Source organism: Ctenopharyngodon idella, chromosome 15, assembly GCF_019924925.1.
Source record: "Ctenopharyngodon idella isolate HZGC_01 chromosome 15, HZGC01, whole genome shotgun sequence".
Classification (NCBI taxonomy): Eukaryota; Metazoa; Chordata; class Actinopteri; order Cypriniformes; family Xenocyprididae; genus Ctenopharyngodon; species Ctenopharyngodon idella.
In genome coordinates, this window is record NC_067234.1 from 8,964,080 (window position 1) to 8,982,405 (window position 18,326).

At 38.2% G+C, this 18,326-nt stretch overlaps 1 protein-coding gene across 4 annotated transcripts in view; it reads right to left on the bottom strand.

The window, feature by feature from the left end:
- Window positions 1-18,326, bottom strand: part of dock10 (dedicator of cytokinesis 10) — a 125,114-nt gene that overhangs the window by 8,095 nt on the left and 98,693 nt on the right. For 3 of the 4 annotated variants that reach the window (XM_051862094.1, XM_051862093.1, XM_051862096.1), the window contains 17 exons: window positions 17,814-17,931; window positions 17,262-17,383; window positions 12,129-12,243; window positions 11,934-12,000; window positions 11,764-11,811; window positions 10,592-10,693; window positions 8,584-8,693; window positions 8,299-8,414; window positions 7,146-7,283; window positions 5,287-5,469; window positions 5,017-5,127; window positions 3,042-3,257; window positions 2,873-2,930; window positions 1,760-1,858; window positions 636-742; window positions 432-554; window positions 233-346 (listed from right to left, as the gene is read on the bottom strand). In XM_051862094.1, coding sequence (XP_051718054.1) covers window positions 233-346; window positions 432-554; window positions 636-742; window positions 1,760-1,858; window positions 2,873-2,930; window positions 3,042-3,257; window positions 5,017-5,127; window positions 5,287-5,469; window positions 7,146-7,283; window positions 8,299-8,414; window positions 8,584-8,693; window positions 10,592-10,693; window positions 11,764-11,811; window positions 11,934-12,000; window positions 12,129-12,243; window positions 17,262-17,383; window positions 17,814-17,931 — 1,947 coding nt within the window. The remainder of the gene's footprint in view (window positions 1-232; window positions 347-431; window positions 555-635; window positions 743-1,759; window positions 1,859-2,872; window positions 2,931-3,041; window positions 3,258-5,016; window positions 5,128-5,286; window positions 5,470-7,145; window positions 7,284-8,298; window positions 8,415-8,583; window positions 8,694-10,591; window positions 10,694-11,763; window positions 11,812-11,933; window positions 12,001-12,128; window positions 12,244-17,261; window positions 17,384-17,813; window positions 17,932-18,326) is intronic. The other variant, XM_051862095.1, reaches the window with a different exon arrangement.

Here is an 18,326-nt window from a genome sequence, read left to right on the forward strand (position 1 = left end):
TGTCCTAGATCTAAAAAAGTTTTGTCAAAATGCACATGGATCTGTTTGCCTCCTCTGAGGCCACTCACTGTGTAATTTGGTTTGCACCTGCAGACATAGATGTGCTAATGTGAAAATACCTTTTTTAAGCATTTTCGCATTTGGTGTGAATAAGTCAAAGGTTTAAATTCCCATATTAAAAATAATGCTAAATATGATTTCAAAAGAGTTTTTGAGTGATTGAGTGTCTCACCTGTCCATAGAAAGCCACGCGATAGTACCGACCAAACAGACGTTTCTCTGAGTGCACCACCTCTGTCACCTTCAGGTATGAGCGGTGAATGTCGTAGTACAGCTCCGATAACCGCTATTGGACACACACATAAACACACAGTTGATGAACAAGTTCCCTCATGTTTTTTTAATAGTCCAACAATAAACAGTCTATGTACCTTGAAATCTCGTCTCTTCTCAAAGACAGCTATAACAGGTTTGTTGATCTCTGCAATGAGCTCATATCTCTCAGACTTCCAAAGGTAATCTACGCACATCTCTAACTGCTCCACCAGTGTGTCCTACAGAACAGAGATTATTTAGTGTCTATGAGAGTTATTTAAAACTAATATTCCTCTTAAATGTGTAAAGTGAGAATGCACCTCTGTATAAGGAGTGTCCTGAGTGCCAGCGTCTTCTTTCATTGCTCCCTCTTCTTTGACATTAGGAGAGATATTCATGAAGGCGGCCCAACCCAAGCTGAATGATGCTGCAGTTTAATACACAAAACACAGGTTATTAATTCATCCATCAGTTCATCCATTAACCCATTAGTCCTTGTATTCCCTCCATACAGTATTTGGTCATGCATGGATCCACTCATCCATTCATCTTCCATTTAGTATTTACTCATCTATACATCCATCAGTCTGTGCATTCTATTCATGTTCACATTCAAACATCCATCAATCCATTCATCCATTCATCCACTTTACTCTGTCTGTTAAATCATACATTAACAATCACACAATAACTTAATTTCAAATAATCAAGGCTACTATTAATTGTAAACAAGCACTTTGCATTGTGATAATATCACAATATGTGGCACATTACAAGGATGTTTGTGTCTTCAAGCAGTATTTGCTTGAATCATGAAAACATTAGGTGAGCTGGAAACAGGGAGTGCTTGTGGACACTTTCATTCACATTCACGTGCAGTGCTGTTCACATTATGATTTTGTACAGGCTTAAAGGTACCTTGCACAAGCAAATATTCAGGAAGACCTCTTTAGAAAAATAGAACAAATTAAAAACACTAAAATATATACCTGATTATAACTGCAAAAGTCTTATAGGCACATTAAATCCTTCATAAGAACATCTGGAAACTTCATATTAGTCTTTTGCACAGTGCTGTAGATTTTACAAAAACTGCCTGTGAAGTCACTGACTGACTGAGCAGCAAGGATGCAAAGCTTTATGTAACTAAGATCTTTTACCTAAACATTTTAGGGAATTTGTTCTTTGCCCCATTTGCCTTTGCTTTGCTTAACTTACTGGGGCATTATTTTCTGTAAAGCTTCTATGAAACTATATGTACTGTGAAAAGTGCTACACAAACAAAACTGACTTGCCATGTATGGTCAGGGTAAACTAAGCTGCTTGAAGAAGCACAAAGGTAGCTCTTATAATAAATCAATGTTTTATTTAGACAGTAAGACACATTCGGACCCCTGATAGGGTAAAGTATACAGCAGGTCGGGGCAGGCGGAAGTGCACTCACATTCTCCATCTTGGGGAGTTAGTAAGGGGCTACAGTTAATTACACAGGCTCCCTCTTTGCTCACACTTGAGATCCGACCCTTCTCAGACTTCCAGTAACCTGTGATTGCAGAGTGGCATCAGGTTTAACACAGGTTTACTTGCAACCTTGGGCTGGGCAGTATGACAGTATGTGTGTGTCAGTTAGAAGTGTTGCTATAATGTTAGGAATGATGAAATGATAAGAAGTAGCATTTGTAAATTTTTTATTCACTGAAAAAAAATGCCATTCACTGAATTTCCAGAAAAAAAACAAAAAAACAATTGTGATATATGCTGTTACCAATATATTCAATTAGTAGGTTTGTCAAAAGTACTGATTTCGATACAATGATCAACGCTTCAAAAACATGTTGTAAAAAGAGATCTGTGATCCTCTTCACGGAGCGCTTATGCAGATACACACAGGAGCATTTGAAAGCAGGCGTCTGTCAGCGGATCCGTCTATCAGTTGATATATTAGGGATCCACTGATAGACGCCTTCTTTCATTCAGTAGCCAATCACAGACATATCTGTTGAGCGTGTGAACACAATGGCCAATCAGAGGTGTTTAAGAATCCGCTCAACAGCGCTGAAAACGGGGAAATGCTGGTATCATCACATTTTTAAAAATGTAGTCAGTACTTTTGACAACCCTATCAATTAGTCATATTGTATAAGGATTTTGGTAATACTGCCCACCCCATTTCAAACTTAGAACGAAGGCAAGTGCTCCAGCCATGCATCTAATGTAAACATGCCAGCATGCACATGCAAGAGCCAGACAATCAGCCAGAACCTGAGCAAAGAGAATGCATGTAATGACAAGGCCACAAAAACTCACAGTATAAGGAATAGAGCAAGTGGCAGGAAGTAGCTAGGAGCATTTTTCATTCATTATGAAGTACAGTGCTGAAAAAACAACAACAACAACAACTGAGCAGCAATAGTCAAGGAGCATGCCAAAAGAAAGCTCAACAGGGAGGTTATTTATGCTGTGTTTGCAAAACAAACAAACAAATGACAAACAAACAAAAAAAAAAACTAAAAAACATTGACATTAGCAGGCATCACTTAAATACTGAGGTACTCACCTCTCCTCCTCAGAGACTCCGCTATAAGGGCTGAGATGTGGATATAGCACATGGCCGCCTGAAGTGGACAATGAAAAGAGTTTTTAAAATTTCATAGGCTAAAGTTCACATAAACTTTCTCATACTGAAGTTCATATAAACTTTAAAAACTTTATCGTCTCATTTTGACCTCAGATAGGTCTCCATTTCTAACATGGATCTTGGCCATGCTTTCTAGCCAGGTGCGTCTGAGCTCAGGTGTGCTGGCGTAGGAGTTGGCGAGACTGTACTGCAGGTCCACCAACATTTCTGGGTCCTTTTCATGCTCTTTCATTTGGGAGGTGGCCATTAGGACAGTGCGTATCCTCTTGGTTAGGTCCTTTACCTCAGCTGGGAATGTTGTGTTCTGGAAGAAAGCAAAATATCTATTGTTTAATGTTATAATTTTGTAACAATATGGTGCTAGGTAATGCATTTGGGCTGTTCTTGTCTTCTATGACTGAAAATCTCCTCTGTCATTGCTCTCAAGCTACAAGCTACTCATAAGTTAAAGTAGTTAGATACAGTCAAGCTACACTTCTGAAAACGTAGTTAGCTACACTACAAGTTACTGTCAAAAAGTAGCTAGCTACATTAAAACTACTTAGATTTTTTACAATGACGTATATTACAAATAACTGAATAATTGTTAATGAAGAATGTTTTAAGTAAAAGATGCACAATAAACTTACAGCACATGCAGTGATGGAACTCACAGCATTTACTGTAAACAGAGCTGCTCTGAGATGCAAATCATGAGATGCTTGAGTGAACACAGTGAGCTTCGCTCGAAAACAAATTAAGCTATATACCTATTTAACTACATCCTAGCCTTTGCTGTGTGATAAGTATGAAAGCTTGTTTCTGCCACTGAATAAAAAATAAAAAAGGTAATTGTGACTTTTTATCTCACAATTCTGACTTTTTTTCTCAGAATTACGTGATAAAAACTTGCAATTGCATGTTATAGAGTCAGAACTGTGAGATATATATACTCGCAATTCTGTGAAAAAAGTCAGCCTTTTTTTTCTCAAAATTAAACTTTATAACTTGCAATCGCAAGTTTTAATCTCAGAATTTTAAGTTAAAAAGTCACAAGCATCTTTTATTTTTTTTTTTATTCCATGGTGAAAACATGCTTCAATAGATAAGTGCACTAAGCTATATTGCATATATGTTTTCTGTTCGATTGACAGATGAGTTGCCAAAGCAATGATGCAAAACACAACGTTACATTCAATACAAAATTGAGGCGGGACAGATTAGTCTATGTAATTATTGACAAACACTGATTCATCATTGTAATTAAAACAGAAATAGACATTTGATATAGAGTGCAATAAAGCAGGATAATTAATCAGTTTATTGGCTATTACTATTGTGTATGTGCGTCCTTAAATTTATACATGAAGTGTCAAGCTACAGAAAAATGTTGCTACTTGCAGCAAGCTACTCTCCAACACCTAGTACATTAACCCTGTGGACTACATTTACGGTGCTATTTTATTGTAATTTGTAGATGACAGCACTAAATGACATTCTATGGAAAAGAACGATGCCTAACATTAGCTTTTAGGTCTTTAAAGATAAATGCTTATCTTCGTAAAATTGCGCAAGCATAAGTATGTAAGCAGTGCTTCAGCAAACTGCAAAAGCCACCGCTCTATACAGAAAATAGGGAATTACCCAAGTATGTCCTTTGGTAATGGCCACAATAAAGATGTTATCAGGAGTGAGCTACTGAGGACTATTACAAACTTGATTGTTGTGAAATCTGCTTTATAAATCTGTTGTGTGTCTGCCACTGCATGGGAAACTTGCATAAAGTTTGATACAGTTTTTTTTTTTGCATTTTCTGCTGAATTTATTTGCAGCTCACAACAAAACTCAACTTGTCTTCTGCTAGAAAGAAACATGCTGATTATGTGTAGTGTCAAATCTGCCACCACTTAACATTGGCCACTGCTGCAGATGTGTGAAACAGGCCTATCCCAGCTTAATATGCAGAGAAAACCAAATTCATAGTTTGATTTTGTGGTTTGAAAATGGTCACTATTTTTTCAATTCTGTTTGGTGTTGCAGACATTACACACTGCAGCTTTAAGTGTTATTTTTGCGAATCTCACTTTAAGTGGCGTGTCTCCATTGGCAAAGTTGTTGATGATGGCCAGAGACTGCTGGAAGCGTGAACCACCGATACCTGCATCAGCGATCAGCTGACTCACAGCTTTAATCACCTGGAGGAGAAGAAAGGAAAGAATCCACATAGGTTTCTTTGTCTGTTGCTCACATTCAATCCCCAAACTGGCCAGCAAGCCATTTCAAATTTTCAGTTGTCTGAACACATATATCTACCTACACAAATGCACCTACATACCAAAGTAACAGAAGATTACCTGCAGGTGTGAGCGGACGATGCACTTGCCCTTTGTAAACTCAAAGTTCCTCCTCATGAGGAAGTAGAGCAGTGCAGCGGCTTCGGTCTGTGTGGAGCTGGAGCGATGGCTACAGCACTTCAGGATCTCATAACACAGACTGCCACACAGATCCGCTTTACCCAGGAAAAATGTGGATGGAAACTAAAGAGGAAGAGAACATGAAAAAGAGTCAGAGATCAGCACAGAGTTCTGCAGGGTTTCGTTTCAATTTTGTTGCTTTTTAATGAACTCTCCAAAATTGTTCAGGTAGTTCAGGTGTGTTTGATTAGGATTATATCTTCAGTAAATTTAGATAGGAAGATACATTTCCAGCAGCAGGATTGAGCACTACGGGTTTAAACCTAAAATGTTTGTTTGCAAAATGTGGTCAGTTTTACATTCTGTACACAGTGCACAGGGTCCCATGTAGTTTTTGCCAGACCTGCCAATGTTTTACCAAGATATTTCTTACAGGTCATTAAACTGTATTCATCATTATTTTTTCATACTCTATTGTTCTTATGACAATAGAGTTATTTAGTGATTTGAATGATATCTAAACTAAATTTAGATTCTGAATTACTTTTATTTAAAAACAAATATTTTTGTCCTTGTGACAGTTGGGTTATTTACATCAATGGTTCCCAACCCTGGTCCTGTAGCTCTCCAACACTGCACATTTTAGATGTCTCTCTTTCCAGGACCAGGATTGGGAATCACTGATTTAGATGTTTTATTTGAGAGAAGATTATCGTGGCCCTCATATGCCAGATGCCAGTCTGTCTATAAAACCATAAAACATGAAATCATTTTGTTTCTGCTATTTTAGTGCAAAGAATAACTTAATGCAAGGAATAATTCATATATATATATATATATATATATATATATATATATATCATCACAAAAAGGTTCTTGGGAAAAACACTGTTTAAACATGCTTGATAAACTTTCAAATGTAAAGATGTTACAATTCATGACTGATAGACATTAGTAACAGTGTGTAACAAGGTGTTTAAATAGACCAGATGAACACAGGTGAACATAATAATTACAAATAGAAAAATTCAGACACTGAAAATGGGCAAATTCCGTATTGCACTGTGAAAAGGGGCGCCACATGAAGGGTTGCTCCAAATTAAGCTGCGGTCACACTAGACTTTGAGCATACAAAATTTCTACAGACACTGCAATGGTTGTAATATGATGTAACACTGCGGTGCCATTATTCAAAATATAATACATCAGAAATGTAAAAGTATGCAATCTACTGCAATCCTGCAGATTTAAAGTTTGCGCTCTTTTAATTCAGCTAAGAGGTCACGGCATGCTGTATTAATTTTCTACTGGTCACAAGTCTTCATGTGATATGAATTTGCAGGACAGAGTTGAATTTGCATGAATTTATAAATGTAAGTAGAATAATTCCTTTTTATATGATAAATTACACACATTTACGTCATGTATGAAAAAAAAAAACTTTGTTTAAAAGGTGATATGTTAGTTAAAAGTGACTACCTGCAGGGTCCAGTGAAGAGACAGTGATTTAACAGCTATTAAATTACCAGCAATAAATAAGAGATAGGGTAAACAGTGCTGCATTGTCAAGCTAACATTCCAGGTGAAGATAACAAGGAAATTATATGCCTATTGTCACTTGCTTCAATCAAATGATCAACACAATTACTTAACTTTAAGTGCTCTGCCCTTCAGAGTGGGTAGGGCACAGAAATGCTCTAGTTTACAATTGATATGTACCCAATAATTCCTTGTATCTGCCATTGGTGATAAAAAAATAAAAATCCAGGATTTGAACATATGAAGAGAAAGGGTTTAACCTTCTGAATAAAGAGGCGCAGGGCAGTGAAGACGTGTCTGAGGGTGGTGGTGGACTGGTTGATCTGGAAGAACAGCAGGTACGTGTCAAACACTTTTTTCATCAAAGAGTTTTGCCCTTCATCGTGCTGCAACTGTTTCTGTAGTAGAAGAGAACGTAGCAGAAGTTAGTCATCTTAGAGGAAACATACCATGTGGCCACCAGATGGCAACATACAGTAATGCCTTTACAATCAGAATGTACAGTCTCAGAATGGCTGCATCACATATTGAATGCTGCCTAAATAGTATTTGCATTGATTATACTGGCAAACAACATTGTGAATTTCACAGTGATTTTAATGGACTCGATTTTTGGTCTAAAGACTCAATAAAATAGTTTCGCAACCCATCACATCGCAAATAGGACAGTGTTTTAATCTTTAATTAATATCAAAATTAATATTACACTTAAGATAATGTTGGCATACGCAGCTTGACATTCTTGTGTTATTAATTCATAAAAACTGTAAGCTCTGAAGTAAATTTATTTGGAAATACTATTATTTAGAAAATATTTTAAATATTTTTGTTCACCTAATCAAAGTCAGTGCAGGTAGGCAGTTTGTTGATAAAACGGAGAAAAACCCTTTAGACTAAGTCTTCATATTTTAATTCTTTTTTTTATAAGAATTTTTTTTACTAATAAAAGGGTACATTTGTTCTGCTCAAAAAAACTGTGTGAAATTCATGACTTAAAAAAAATCTTTAAAAATATATTTGAAAACATTTAGTATTTAATTTTTTTAAAAGTATATATATAAAAAAACTATTTATTCAAAGATTTCTAAAAGCTGTTTCAAAATATTTTAAAAAGATTTTTATCATAGACATTCTCACTTATCATTGATCCATATGAAAATAATTAAATATTTTTATATAAATTCTCCTCTTTGTGCATAAATATTACGATACTGAGTATTTTTTGACTAAAACTAGAGTTTTTTTTTAGTTATTAGGAGATTTTAAGTTATATCACCAAGCGCAAATCCAATTCATATACTTCTAGTAAGTATGAAAAGTATGTACTTGCTTGGTGTGGGAAAATATTATATTCAGAGTGTATTTTGGGATGTATTTCCATGTCATAATCCACTATATATATGTCTATGTTACCTTGTGATGATGAACAAACAGGTCCAGAACATCCAGCACAGTCAGGGCTACTTCAGTAGAAAGGTTAGCCTCAATGTCTGTAGGGTTGACGTTTTCTCCTTCAGGAGCATTTCCATCTAAACACATATTACACACATTAAATCTGAAAACATCACTTTAAATACATGTCCAGATCATATGCATTGCTATCCACTCTGAGCCACCGCCATGATTCTAAGTTTACCATATTTATCTACAACACGCAACAGACGTTTTCATTGGCAGTTGGATTGAGTGCATTTTTACCTGTCTCCATCATATGTAGAAGTTTGGGGTTTGCAAGGGCGTTCTTCCCCCTGATGATGGGCATGGTCTGGGAGCGGTGGTGTCTATGCCCATCCTGAGCAGACTGAATCCTGGGTGCAACAGCAGTGGGGGTTAAACTAATTAGTAAAAGCAATAACATAATCTAGTTGTCATGACAATAGCAGAGAAAAAAATTATTAAATCCCCCCATTTTCTCCCTCTGTTTCTTTCAGTGTTTACAGACTGTCAAGAATATCTTGAAACTTAGGCTCTTAGTAAACTGTGAATACCTGTGCAGTTTTAAAACATTTTAGCTAAAAAATAAACACTAAAGAGTCATTTACTATCTTTGTAACAACAGAGAAATATCAACTATATTGGGAGGTGAATGAGAGGGGCTCGCTGGATACAGACAAAATGGTTCCCACACTATGGATGTAACTGAAAATGTCTGTGAAAAGACATGATGAGCTATGATATTTACACAGGACAGATCCACTTTACATTAAGTGTCTTTAAGTACTATGTACTAACATTTAAAGGAATAATTTCATTCAATGCACTTATTCTCTTATTCACTTATTCTCTCTATATAAAGATGGATAAATGTAATATCCAACTTTATTCGCATATATACAAAAACAACATATAGAGCAGATCTCTGCTTTTTTAATTTGTCACAAAATTTAAGTATATTATTGCCCAGCTCTTTGTATAAATTTAATATATAAATGTGTCCAACTTCATCCGCACACATATAGTTCACTCACGTGAAGTGATATATACTATATAGCAAATCTCAACTGCTTGATTGCTTGTATCATCACAAAATGTAAACTATATTATCTCCCAGCTCTAATTTGATAACTGTGCATATAAGGCATGAAGATATTAAGATATTATAAACACAAACTTCATGATTTTCTGTAAAGCTGTTTGAAACAATGTGTATTGAGAGTTATGTAATTTAAAAAAAAAAGTATAATTTGACTTGACTTATTGTGTACATACTGTACATGTTTATACTTAAAAACACCTGCATGTAATTATATCTAGAATTAATAATGTAGTTAAGACACTATAATAATAATAATTCCTTACATTTATATAGCGCTTTTCTGGGTACTCAAAGCGCTTTTACATATGGAAGGGGGAATCTCCTCAACCACCACCAATGTGCAGCATCCAACTGGATGATGCGATGGCAGACATATTGCGCCAGAATGCCCACCACACACCAGCTTATTGGTGGAGAGGAGAGTGATGAAGCCAGTCAGTATATGGGGATGACTAGGAGGCCATGATGGACAGAGGCCAATGGGAAAATGTTGCCAGAATGTCGGGGTTACACCCCTACTCTTTTCGAAGGACATCCTGGGATTTTTAATGACCACAGAGAGTCAGTGCCTCGGTTTAACGTCTCATCCGAAGGACGACGCTTTTTGACAGTATAGTGTCCCCATCAGTATACTGGGGTGTTAGGACCCACACAGACCACAGTGTGAGCACCCCCTGCTGGCCTCACTAACACCTCTTCCAGCAGCAACCTAGTTTTCCCAGAAGTTCTCCCATCCAGGTACTAACTAGGCTCAGCCCTGCTTAGCTTCAGTGGGCAACCAGTCTTTGGCTACAGGGTGATATGGCTGATAACTACAATTACACTGTTGACCTTAACCCCTTAACCCACCCTTAAACCTACTCATACCACCAAACTTATCCTAACCTTAACCGTATCCCACCTCAGTAGCAGCAAAAATGTTTTTCAATACAACATGGACACAATAAGTACATTGTACATGACTTTTTTTTTTTACATAGTTAAAGACACCTAATATAAAGTTGGACCCACAGGAACAAATGCTTTATGAATGTGTCACTAGTAGGTGTTAGAATGTTATAATCAGGATTAAAATCTTTTAGCTAAGAAATGCAATTATTAATTCTATGTATGGCACACATCATATTAAGTTCTTTTTGGGAGCTCTGTGTAGACTTGTTAGGTGTTTACCATTGAGGTAGGAGCCCTGAAGACTGGTAGGACACATTAGACCCCTTCAGGGTGCCATTGTTCTGTGTGGCCTGAGCCAGCTTAACTGCGGCCGCTAGCTTCCTGCGCACACAACCAGCCAATTAGAGCAGGGTTAATGCCAACCTTCATCCTAAAATGATCTTGATCACAGCAAGGGCCACACCATTATAGACAGGAAAATCAAAGCCAAGCTTCTAGGGGAGTGTTTAAGATAAAGAAAAGTAAAGCTTGTATTGTGATATTAAATGGCAAATGTTAAACATCTCATGCTAGTTTTGTTATCTTTGATGGCACTCTAGAGATTGCTGAATGACTATCTGTGTCTTACAGTGAGAATGTGAATTTATGTGTGGAAGCCAAACAGAGAAAAACATGGAAACAGAGAGCGTGATGAGACATGTAAGATTAAACACGATATAACAATGGAAATAGCAAGTAGGCCTACTCAACACAAACACAGATGCATTGAAATAATGTCCTTGTTAGCGCGTCTGCCTTCTATGCACGAGATGCCGGTTCAAGTCCAGATTGGAGCGGGTCGAGTAGGACGAGTTACATTTGGTGCCGTGACCCAGATGGGAGTGAGGTTTAGGGGGGTGAGTGTAACATAGGCAAGTAAGAGCTGTGTGTGTAAACCTCACTCCCCTGGCCTCAAGAGGCGTGCTAGTGACTGATGTTAGAGGCTGCAGTCTTTAGCATCCTTGTTCGCATGCCCGCCTCCCATGCCGGAGACACCAGTTCAAGTCCCACTCGGAGCGGGTCTAGTAGGACCGGTTACATTTGGTGCCGTGACCCAGATGGGAGTGAGGTTTAGGGGGGTGAGTGTAACGTAGGCCAGTAAGAGCTGTGCTTGTAAACCTCACTCCCCTGGCCTCAAGAGGCATGCTAGTGACTGACGTTAGAGGCTGCGGTCTTTAGCATCCTTGTTAGCGTGCCCGACTCCCATGCCAGAGACGGCAGTTCAAGCCCCTCTTGGAGTGGGTCGAGTAGTACCGGTTACATTTGTATAATCTGTTTCCCTGCCAGTTTCTCTCTCTCTCTCTCTCGTAATGTGCACAAACATACAATCATTGACAGAAAGAAGAGAAAAGAAGACTTCTACATTCATGTAGACTTACTGCAGCATACTTCTAATTGAGGAGAGATCTTACCTGGCAATGTGGCGCTTTCCAAGGAACCGGAAGTGTTGAAGACATAGTCTGTTTAAAAGAGAAATACGTAAAATACTGGAAACATACAGTGACTTGATTCCTTTTTTTTCTCTTCCATTCCTCTCTTGAAGTTCATCCATTTATTGGTCTTTATTAAAAGAGTCACTTACTCCAGGATATTGAAGAAATCACTGATCTCCTGGTGAATGGCTCGATGCCAGTATGAAACCATCACCTCTGCAACACAGAGAGTAAACTATTCTCAGAACATTATAAAATATATTACAGGCCATTACAGATGCTATGAAATTTGAATATGTGCAACAGATATCATCTTCCATGGTTCAGTGTTTTAGAAGTCTCACCCTCTGAAATGGTCTTCATAATGTGCAGGAAACATATGAGCAGACTTCTGGTCTCCGCTTGATCTAGTTTGTCAAAGCGTGAACCAAATCCAATTAGAGACTGGGGCCTGGCAACCTAAATACAGTAATCACAATCATTCTCTTGTTAGTCTGAGACAAATTTTACATACAGTTTTAATTGAATATATTCACACATTCAATGCAGACCTCCTATGGCAAACTAAGGCACTGCATTATGCCAGAACCAGCTAAGACCACAATGCAGACCTAAAGGATTAGCAAGATTGTTGTGCAGACACTCATCAATAAGTCAGACTTCTCTCAAGGTTTATTTCTCTACTATTACCTGATGAAATTTTGGTTCCTTGCCACCGTTTTCCCTTTGGCTTTCACAATTACTATTCAGTGAAATGTATCGATTCTGCTGTGCTTGAAATTATCAAAGGATGTCACTAAAAAACTGAATTGGCCTGATTAATGCTAATCTATTATCTTCTGTAGAGTTGCTTTATATTTCATGTAGAAGTTGTATTTATAACTGAAATGAATGATTTCTGAAGGCGTTTGGCCCACCGATTACCCTTGGGCTAAAAAATGTTCTACAGAAATGTTACATTTTTGGCATCATTTGAAATGTCAGAGTGCAACTGGTACAGTGGTCTCATCCACACAGAAGTAGACCAAACTGTAATAAAGATAAAAAGAGTTATTCTGTCAAATATAGAGGGTGTGTTCTTTCCCAGGGTCTTTCATACAAATGATCCTCTGTGTACTTTGAGGTCTAGAGTCCTGTTCAATGTAAATTCCAATTGTTAGTTCATACCATTGAAGAATGGTTTGTCTTGGTCTAGGTACTTAATGAAAGGTCAGAGCAATTCTGTAGGGTCATTACTTCTGTAATGGTCATGTTCTGTTTTGGTTTCATTTTCACAGTTCTGATTGCCAGAGTTCTCTACATTGTTACTATGGTATGATTACTTTTACCATCCAGAAAAGGATGGATATAGCAGCTGTCACACTTCTCCTCAGCACGCAAGATGATTGTTTCCTCGAGGACCATATGCTGGAGTTTTTGGACTTAGCATACCAAACAACTTAGCCAGATAACTGCCTCTGCACCTTTTACTACGTTGGACTTAACACTTCAATTAAGGCTATGTTTTCCGGGGAGGGTTTTCGTGGGAATTTTTGTGAATACGTGGAGTGGGCATTGGTACAGGCATTGGATCACCATTCACCGTCAACCTCGTGGGAGAAGACAATGGAAGCCCCATTCCAAGCCCAGAGCCCAGCCAGCCAACAGCCATGCCTGCAACAGACCAGCCCACTGCAGACTTGTAGCCCGAGCCCACCAATTTCGTTCCGGAGCACGAGTCCATTGCGTAGTCTGACCAGCTGCGTAAGATGGCACTAGAGTCTGTCAGCATTTTAGTGGAGTTCGACGGCATGGATTGGAGTCCCACCCACACTCACGTCGCTGAGGTGCGTGCAATGAGCTGGGACCTCTATGAATGGATATCGGAGGTTCAGGATGATGTAATGTTTAAATGTCTCCAGTATCTGCTGGTTCCACCCAGTTCCAAGTCTATTTGTCTTTGTTGGTTCTGCTCAGCTACAAGCCTCCTTCATCGCTAATGGTCCTGCCCAACCTCCCCCCTCCTCTGTCAATTCCATCCAGTTCCTCGGCCATGCTTCTGCTGGCTCCCTTCAGCCCTTCACCTCCCTCCCTCGGCTGCACCTGGGACTGTCATCCTTCTGGCTCCACCAGGCTCCCTCGTCCCTCCAGCTCTGCTTGGTCAGCTGTTGCTCTACCTCCACCATGGACTTCTGGGCCTCCAGCTGTGCCACGTCCCTCCACCCCTTTGGCTCTGTTGGACTCCTCCTTCCCTCCAGCTCCTCCAAGTCCTTACTCCCACCAGCTCCGCATCAGTCCTCCTGCAACCTGGCTCCACATTGGCCGCTCATCACTGCGGCTTTGCCTGGGCCTCCTGGTTCTACAGTGTCACCCAGTCTCTTCGTTGTCTAGATACCGGATGGGTCTCCACCTCTCTTGGCTCCAACTCTGTCGGTCAGGTTTCTGGCTCCACCATGGCTCCTTCCTTCTTCGATTCCACAATGGGCCTTCGTAGTTATGGCTCTTCAAAGGGTCGCTCTCTGGCTCCTCCCTCCGTCATCTCTGCCATGATCTTACTCTCTGCCTGCTATTCCGATTTCCAATCCATCTCTTCGTCCACCTCCAGAATCCCCTCCCTCCAGCCTCAGTTGGACTTTTGTTATGGTGCGAGGATGTGCCTTCCAGGAGGGGGAGGTACTGTAACAGTCATGTTCTGTTCTCTTTTTTTTTTCATTGTTCCAATTGCCTGTGTTCTCGTCATTGTTTTTATGGTTTCTAATTAGTTTTACACCCATTCCTTGTTTTGTTAATTATCATTCACTGTGTATACAAGCCCATAGTTTTCCCAGTTCTATGAGTTAGAGCTAGAGCAGAAAAGACAATTTTATATTTTAAAATCTGAAGACTTACTGAGCAATTAAAAAGTTATCTGAATTCTGCTAACTAATTTAATGACTTCACAAGAACAGTGAAATAATAATAGCTAAGGATAATAGCTAAGATTTTGCAGTATCTTAGCCAATATTTGTGAGCTATTTCTGTGGTTCTCAGAAGCAGAAGTTGTCATGCTGCAAGCAGCATTTACGAGGCCAAGCACAAAGAAGGCACAACAAGCCAGCCAACACGGCTGTGAGCATAAGACCAACGGCAACAGTGAGCAATTAAATTAATCAACACGAAATCCATAACTTTTTACCAATATGGTCTGACGATGATACGATTTGATTTGGGTGAAGATTGGACCAACGGTCAAGGAGTAGTATGAAAAAGTATGTTTTTAAAGAAAATCAAAATGGCGGACAGGAAGTTTGGCTGACTATGGCAAAATTGCATGATCCACGGAATCTATTAAGACCAGTCTCATTACAATAGGCCACATTTATATAAAGCTATTAGCATTTTTTAAAAATGTTGTTACAATGTTTGACCACAAGGTAGCGCTGTCTCGAAACCATTTGAAAACCTTCAGAGGATGGTGCCGATGACACATACTAAGTTTCGTAATGGTACACCAATGCGTTCATATAATATAGTATTTTATACTATAATACTGTATTGTAGTTAATGGCAATTTTGTGCTTTGTTCAATTATAGCGCCACCAAGAGGCACAATCCCACCACTTTTTTATGTGTCCCCAGAGTGAACATGTGTGTGTCAAATTTGGTGAAAATATCTCATTTCGTTTTGGAGTTATAGACATTTATATGTATGAGAACATAAAAATGACCCATGGATGACTTTGTTTTGATTTTTTTTTGCCACTTCCTATGAAAATTTTGACTTTTGGGCTACAACAATTAGCTAACCAACTTAGGTTCCGTGTTTCCTACGCTGGTTTCGAAGATATTCGCAATAGTTTTTTAAGTGCTAAATCCCCATGTTGCACAAACCGTATGGCGAAACCTAGCAAGTTTGGTATTGTTGGATTTGGCAAGGATTCAGGAGTCTAATGAGACTCCTGTGAAAATAAGCCAACCACATCAAAAACTATAATCATATAAATAAATTTTTTCTCCACTAGGTGGCGCTGATCCGAAACTTCTCAGGCTCCTTTAGGGCATCGTGCTGATGACCCATACCGAGTTTCGTAATGATACGCTAATGCGTTTAAAAAATAAAGTATTTTAGCACAAAATTCAAAATGGCCGACGGCCAAAATGGCCAATATGGGATGATGCCCCGAATCTAACAAGACCAAGATTTTTTTAAGATTTTTGGACAAACCCATCAGAAGTTATAAGCAAAAATAGCCATTTTTTGTATCTCCGGACCAGTAGGTGGTGCTGCGCCGAAACGCTGCATGTTGCCTCAGGTCATGCTTGTGATGACATGTACCAAGTTTGGTCTGAATATGATAAAGCATTGCGGAGATACAGCCTTATGTCTATTTTCGCAAGCGCTATGTAAAATTTGTTCGCGAGAAATCAACTTGAATTCCATAACTTCTTGTCACCATGATCTGAAGATGATCTGGTTCAATTTTCGTGAAAATCGGAGTAATGGCCTAGGAGGAGTTCTAAAAAGTATGTTTTTCGGAAAATTCAAAATGGCGGGAAAAATTTTATGACGGAAAATAACGTCATAGGGTGAAAACTTTGGACAGCTGGTGGCGCTAGATGGACTGAGTTAGAGACTCTAAATTTGCTATGGTGACAGTTCAGAATGTCCTCTATCTGTGTGCCAAATTTTATAACTTTTCTGCAAGCGGTTCTATCTGTGTGCCAAATTTTATAACTTTTCTGCAAGCGGTTCTATGGGCTGCCATAGACGCTTAGAGCGGAAGAAGAAGAAGAAAAAAAAGAACGCCAACAGAACAATAGGTGCCTAAGCACCTTTGGTGTATAGTAAAGTATAGTGTTATGAATGTATATTACATTTTTGTAAAAATGAAAATATAAAAAAAACTTTTTTTAGATTTATGATGCTAATAACTGTGGAAGCGCATCATCACAGTCTGTGAAAAGGGTCCATTCATTTAGAGAAAAAGCAATAAAATGTGTGTGCAGGATCTGGTTCATGTTTGGAGCACCTGGTGCACAATTAAAATATACTTTCATTATAACCAACCCTTATCTATACTTTGTTTGTTAGTAGATAAACCAGGTCTTTGCCCTTCCAAGACCACATCATTTTTTTTTATTTTTTATGGGAACTGGTTGATATTAATAATATATACGATTCCTTTCATAAAGGTGAATAAAAGGCTTTTCATAAGACTATATGTAGATTAAATTAAATTAAATTGTTTACACCATTAATGCTAAAAATGCTTGGTCTTTTTCAGTAAGTAAAAAAGAGAGAATGAAATATGACATTTCCCAAAACATTTTATTTTCGAACCCATCATTAGAAACTTTACGGGTGCGGGAGCATGTACATTTAAAGCGAACTGCCCCAGTGCTGCTACACACTTAAAGGTACCATTTTTGCATGTTTCTGACATTGTAATTACACCTAATTTAGATGACTTAGTGACAGACTCTGCAAGACGTATTCATTGTTCAAAATGTAAACTCACTTTTTCACATCCATCCATCTTCTCACTGTTCCGGTCACCATTGCTGGGGTTCGACTCAATGCTGATGAGAGAACCTCTGGAGTCTGCATTATTAGCTGTTGATACGGCCAATGAAGAAAAGGCTGGGAAAGCAAAATGGGTATATGTGAGAGTAAGTTTGGATTTTAAATTTTTTTTTTTTTTAGAAACTTTTATTTTAATTTAATTTTAATGTTCATTTGTCAAGCCTAAAAAGGACCAAAAAAAACAAACAAACCAAAAAACAAAACAAAACAAAACAAAACAGGGAATAGACCAAAATCCTGAAAATGTTCCCTTCTCTGCAGCCTTTAAATCATCATCTCTTGCCTGCATATTTAAACTGTTGCACATGTGAGAGCTAACACAGTGTTTGGCATCAATGATGTCACAAAAACAACAACATGCAGGGAGAAATGACACAAGCTTGAGTACTGCTAATAATAATAGAAATTTCATTTTTGGGTGAAGTACTTTAGTAAGGCAGCAGTCTATGAAACACAGGTCTAACACAGTCTAACAGCATCACTATACCTGTAATTGAGTTGAGTACTTCTTTGGAGAAGGACGCATCCATTGAGTTTCCATGGCGTAAGACATGGGTCACTTGACCTGCTAAACCAACACTGACACTGAGATCATCTCTGGAACCCTGAGAAAGAAACATCGTTATTAAACAAATAATCACCGCAGGGACATTATTGTGTGGAATGGGAGAGAAGTTTATGAAATTTCATTCTGTTTATTGGAGAAGGGTTTGTTTAAAATGACAGGTAAATTTTGGAATTTAGTTATGGATTTGTATGTGACAGTGTCAAAATTTTACTCAAGAATTTGCCCAAAATTGACTTAAAAGTGAAACAAAAAAGTATACACATTTATTTGTACATAAAAAGTATTTAAAAATGGAATATAAGATTTTTTTTAGTTTTAGAAATTAATTGATGAATTTAAGAGACAGATTTTTTTTCCAAAATTGCTTTGACAAACAGTTCATAAAGCAAGTTTATAAAGCAACCTGGGGTGCGTTTCCTGAAAGCATCGTTA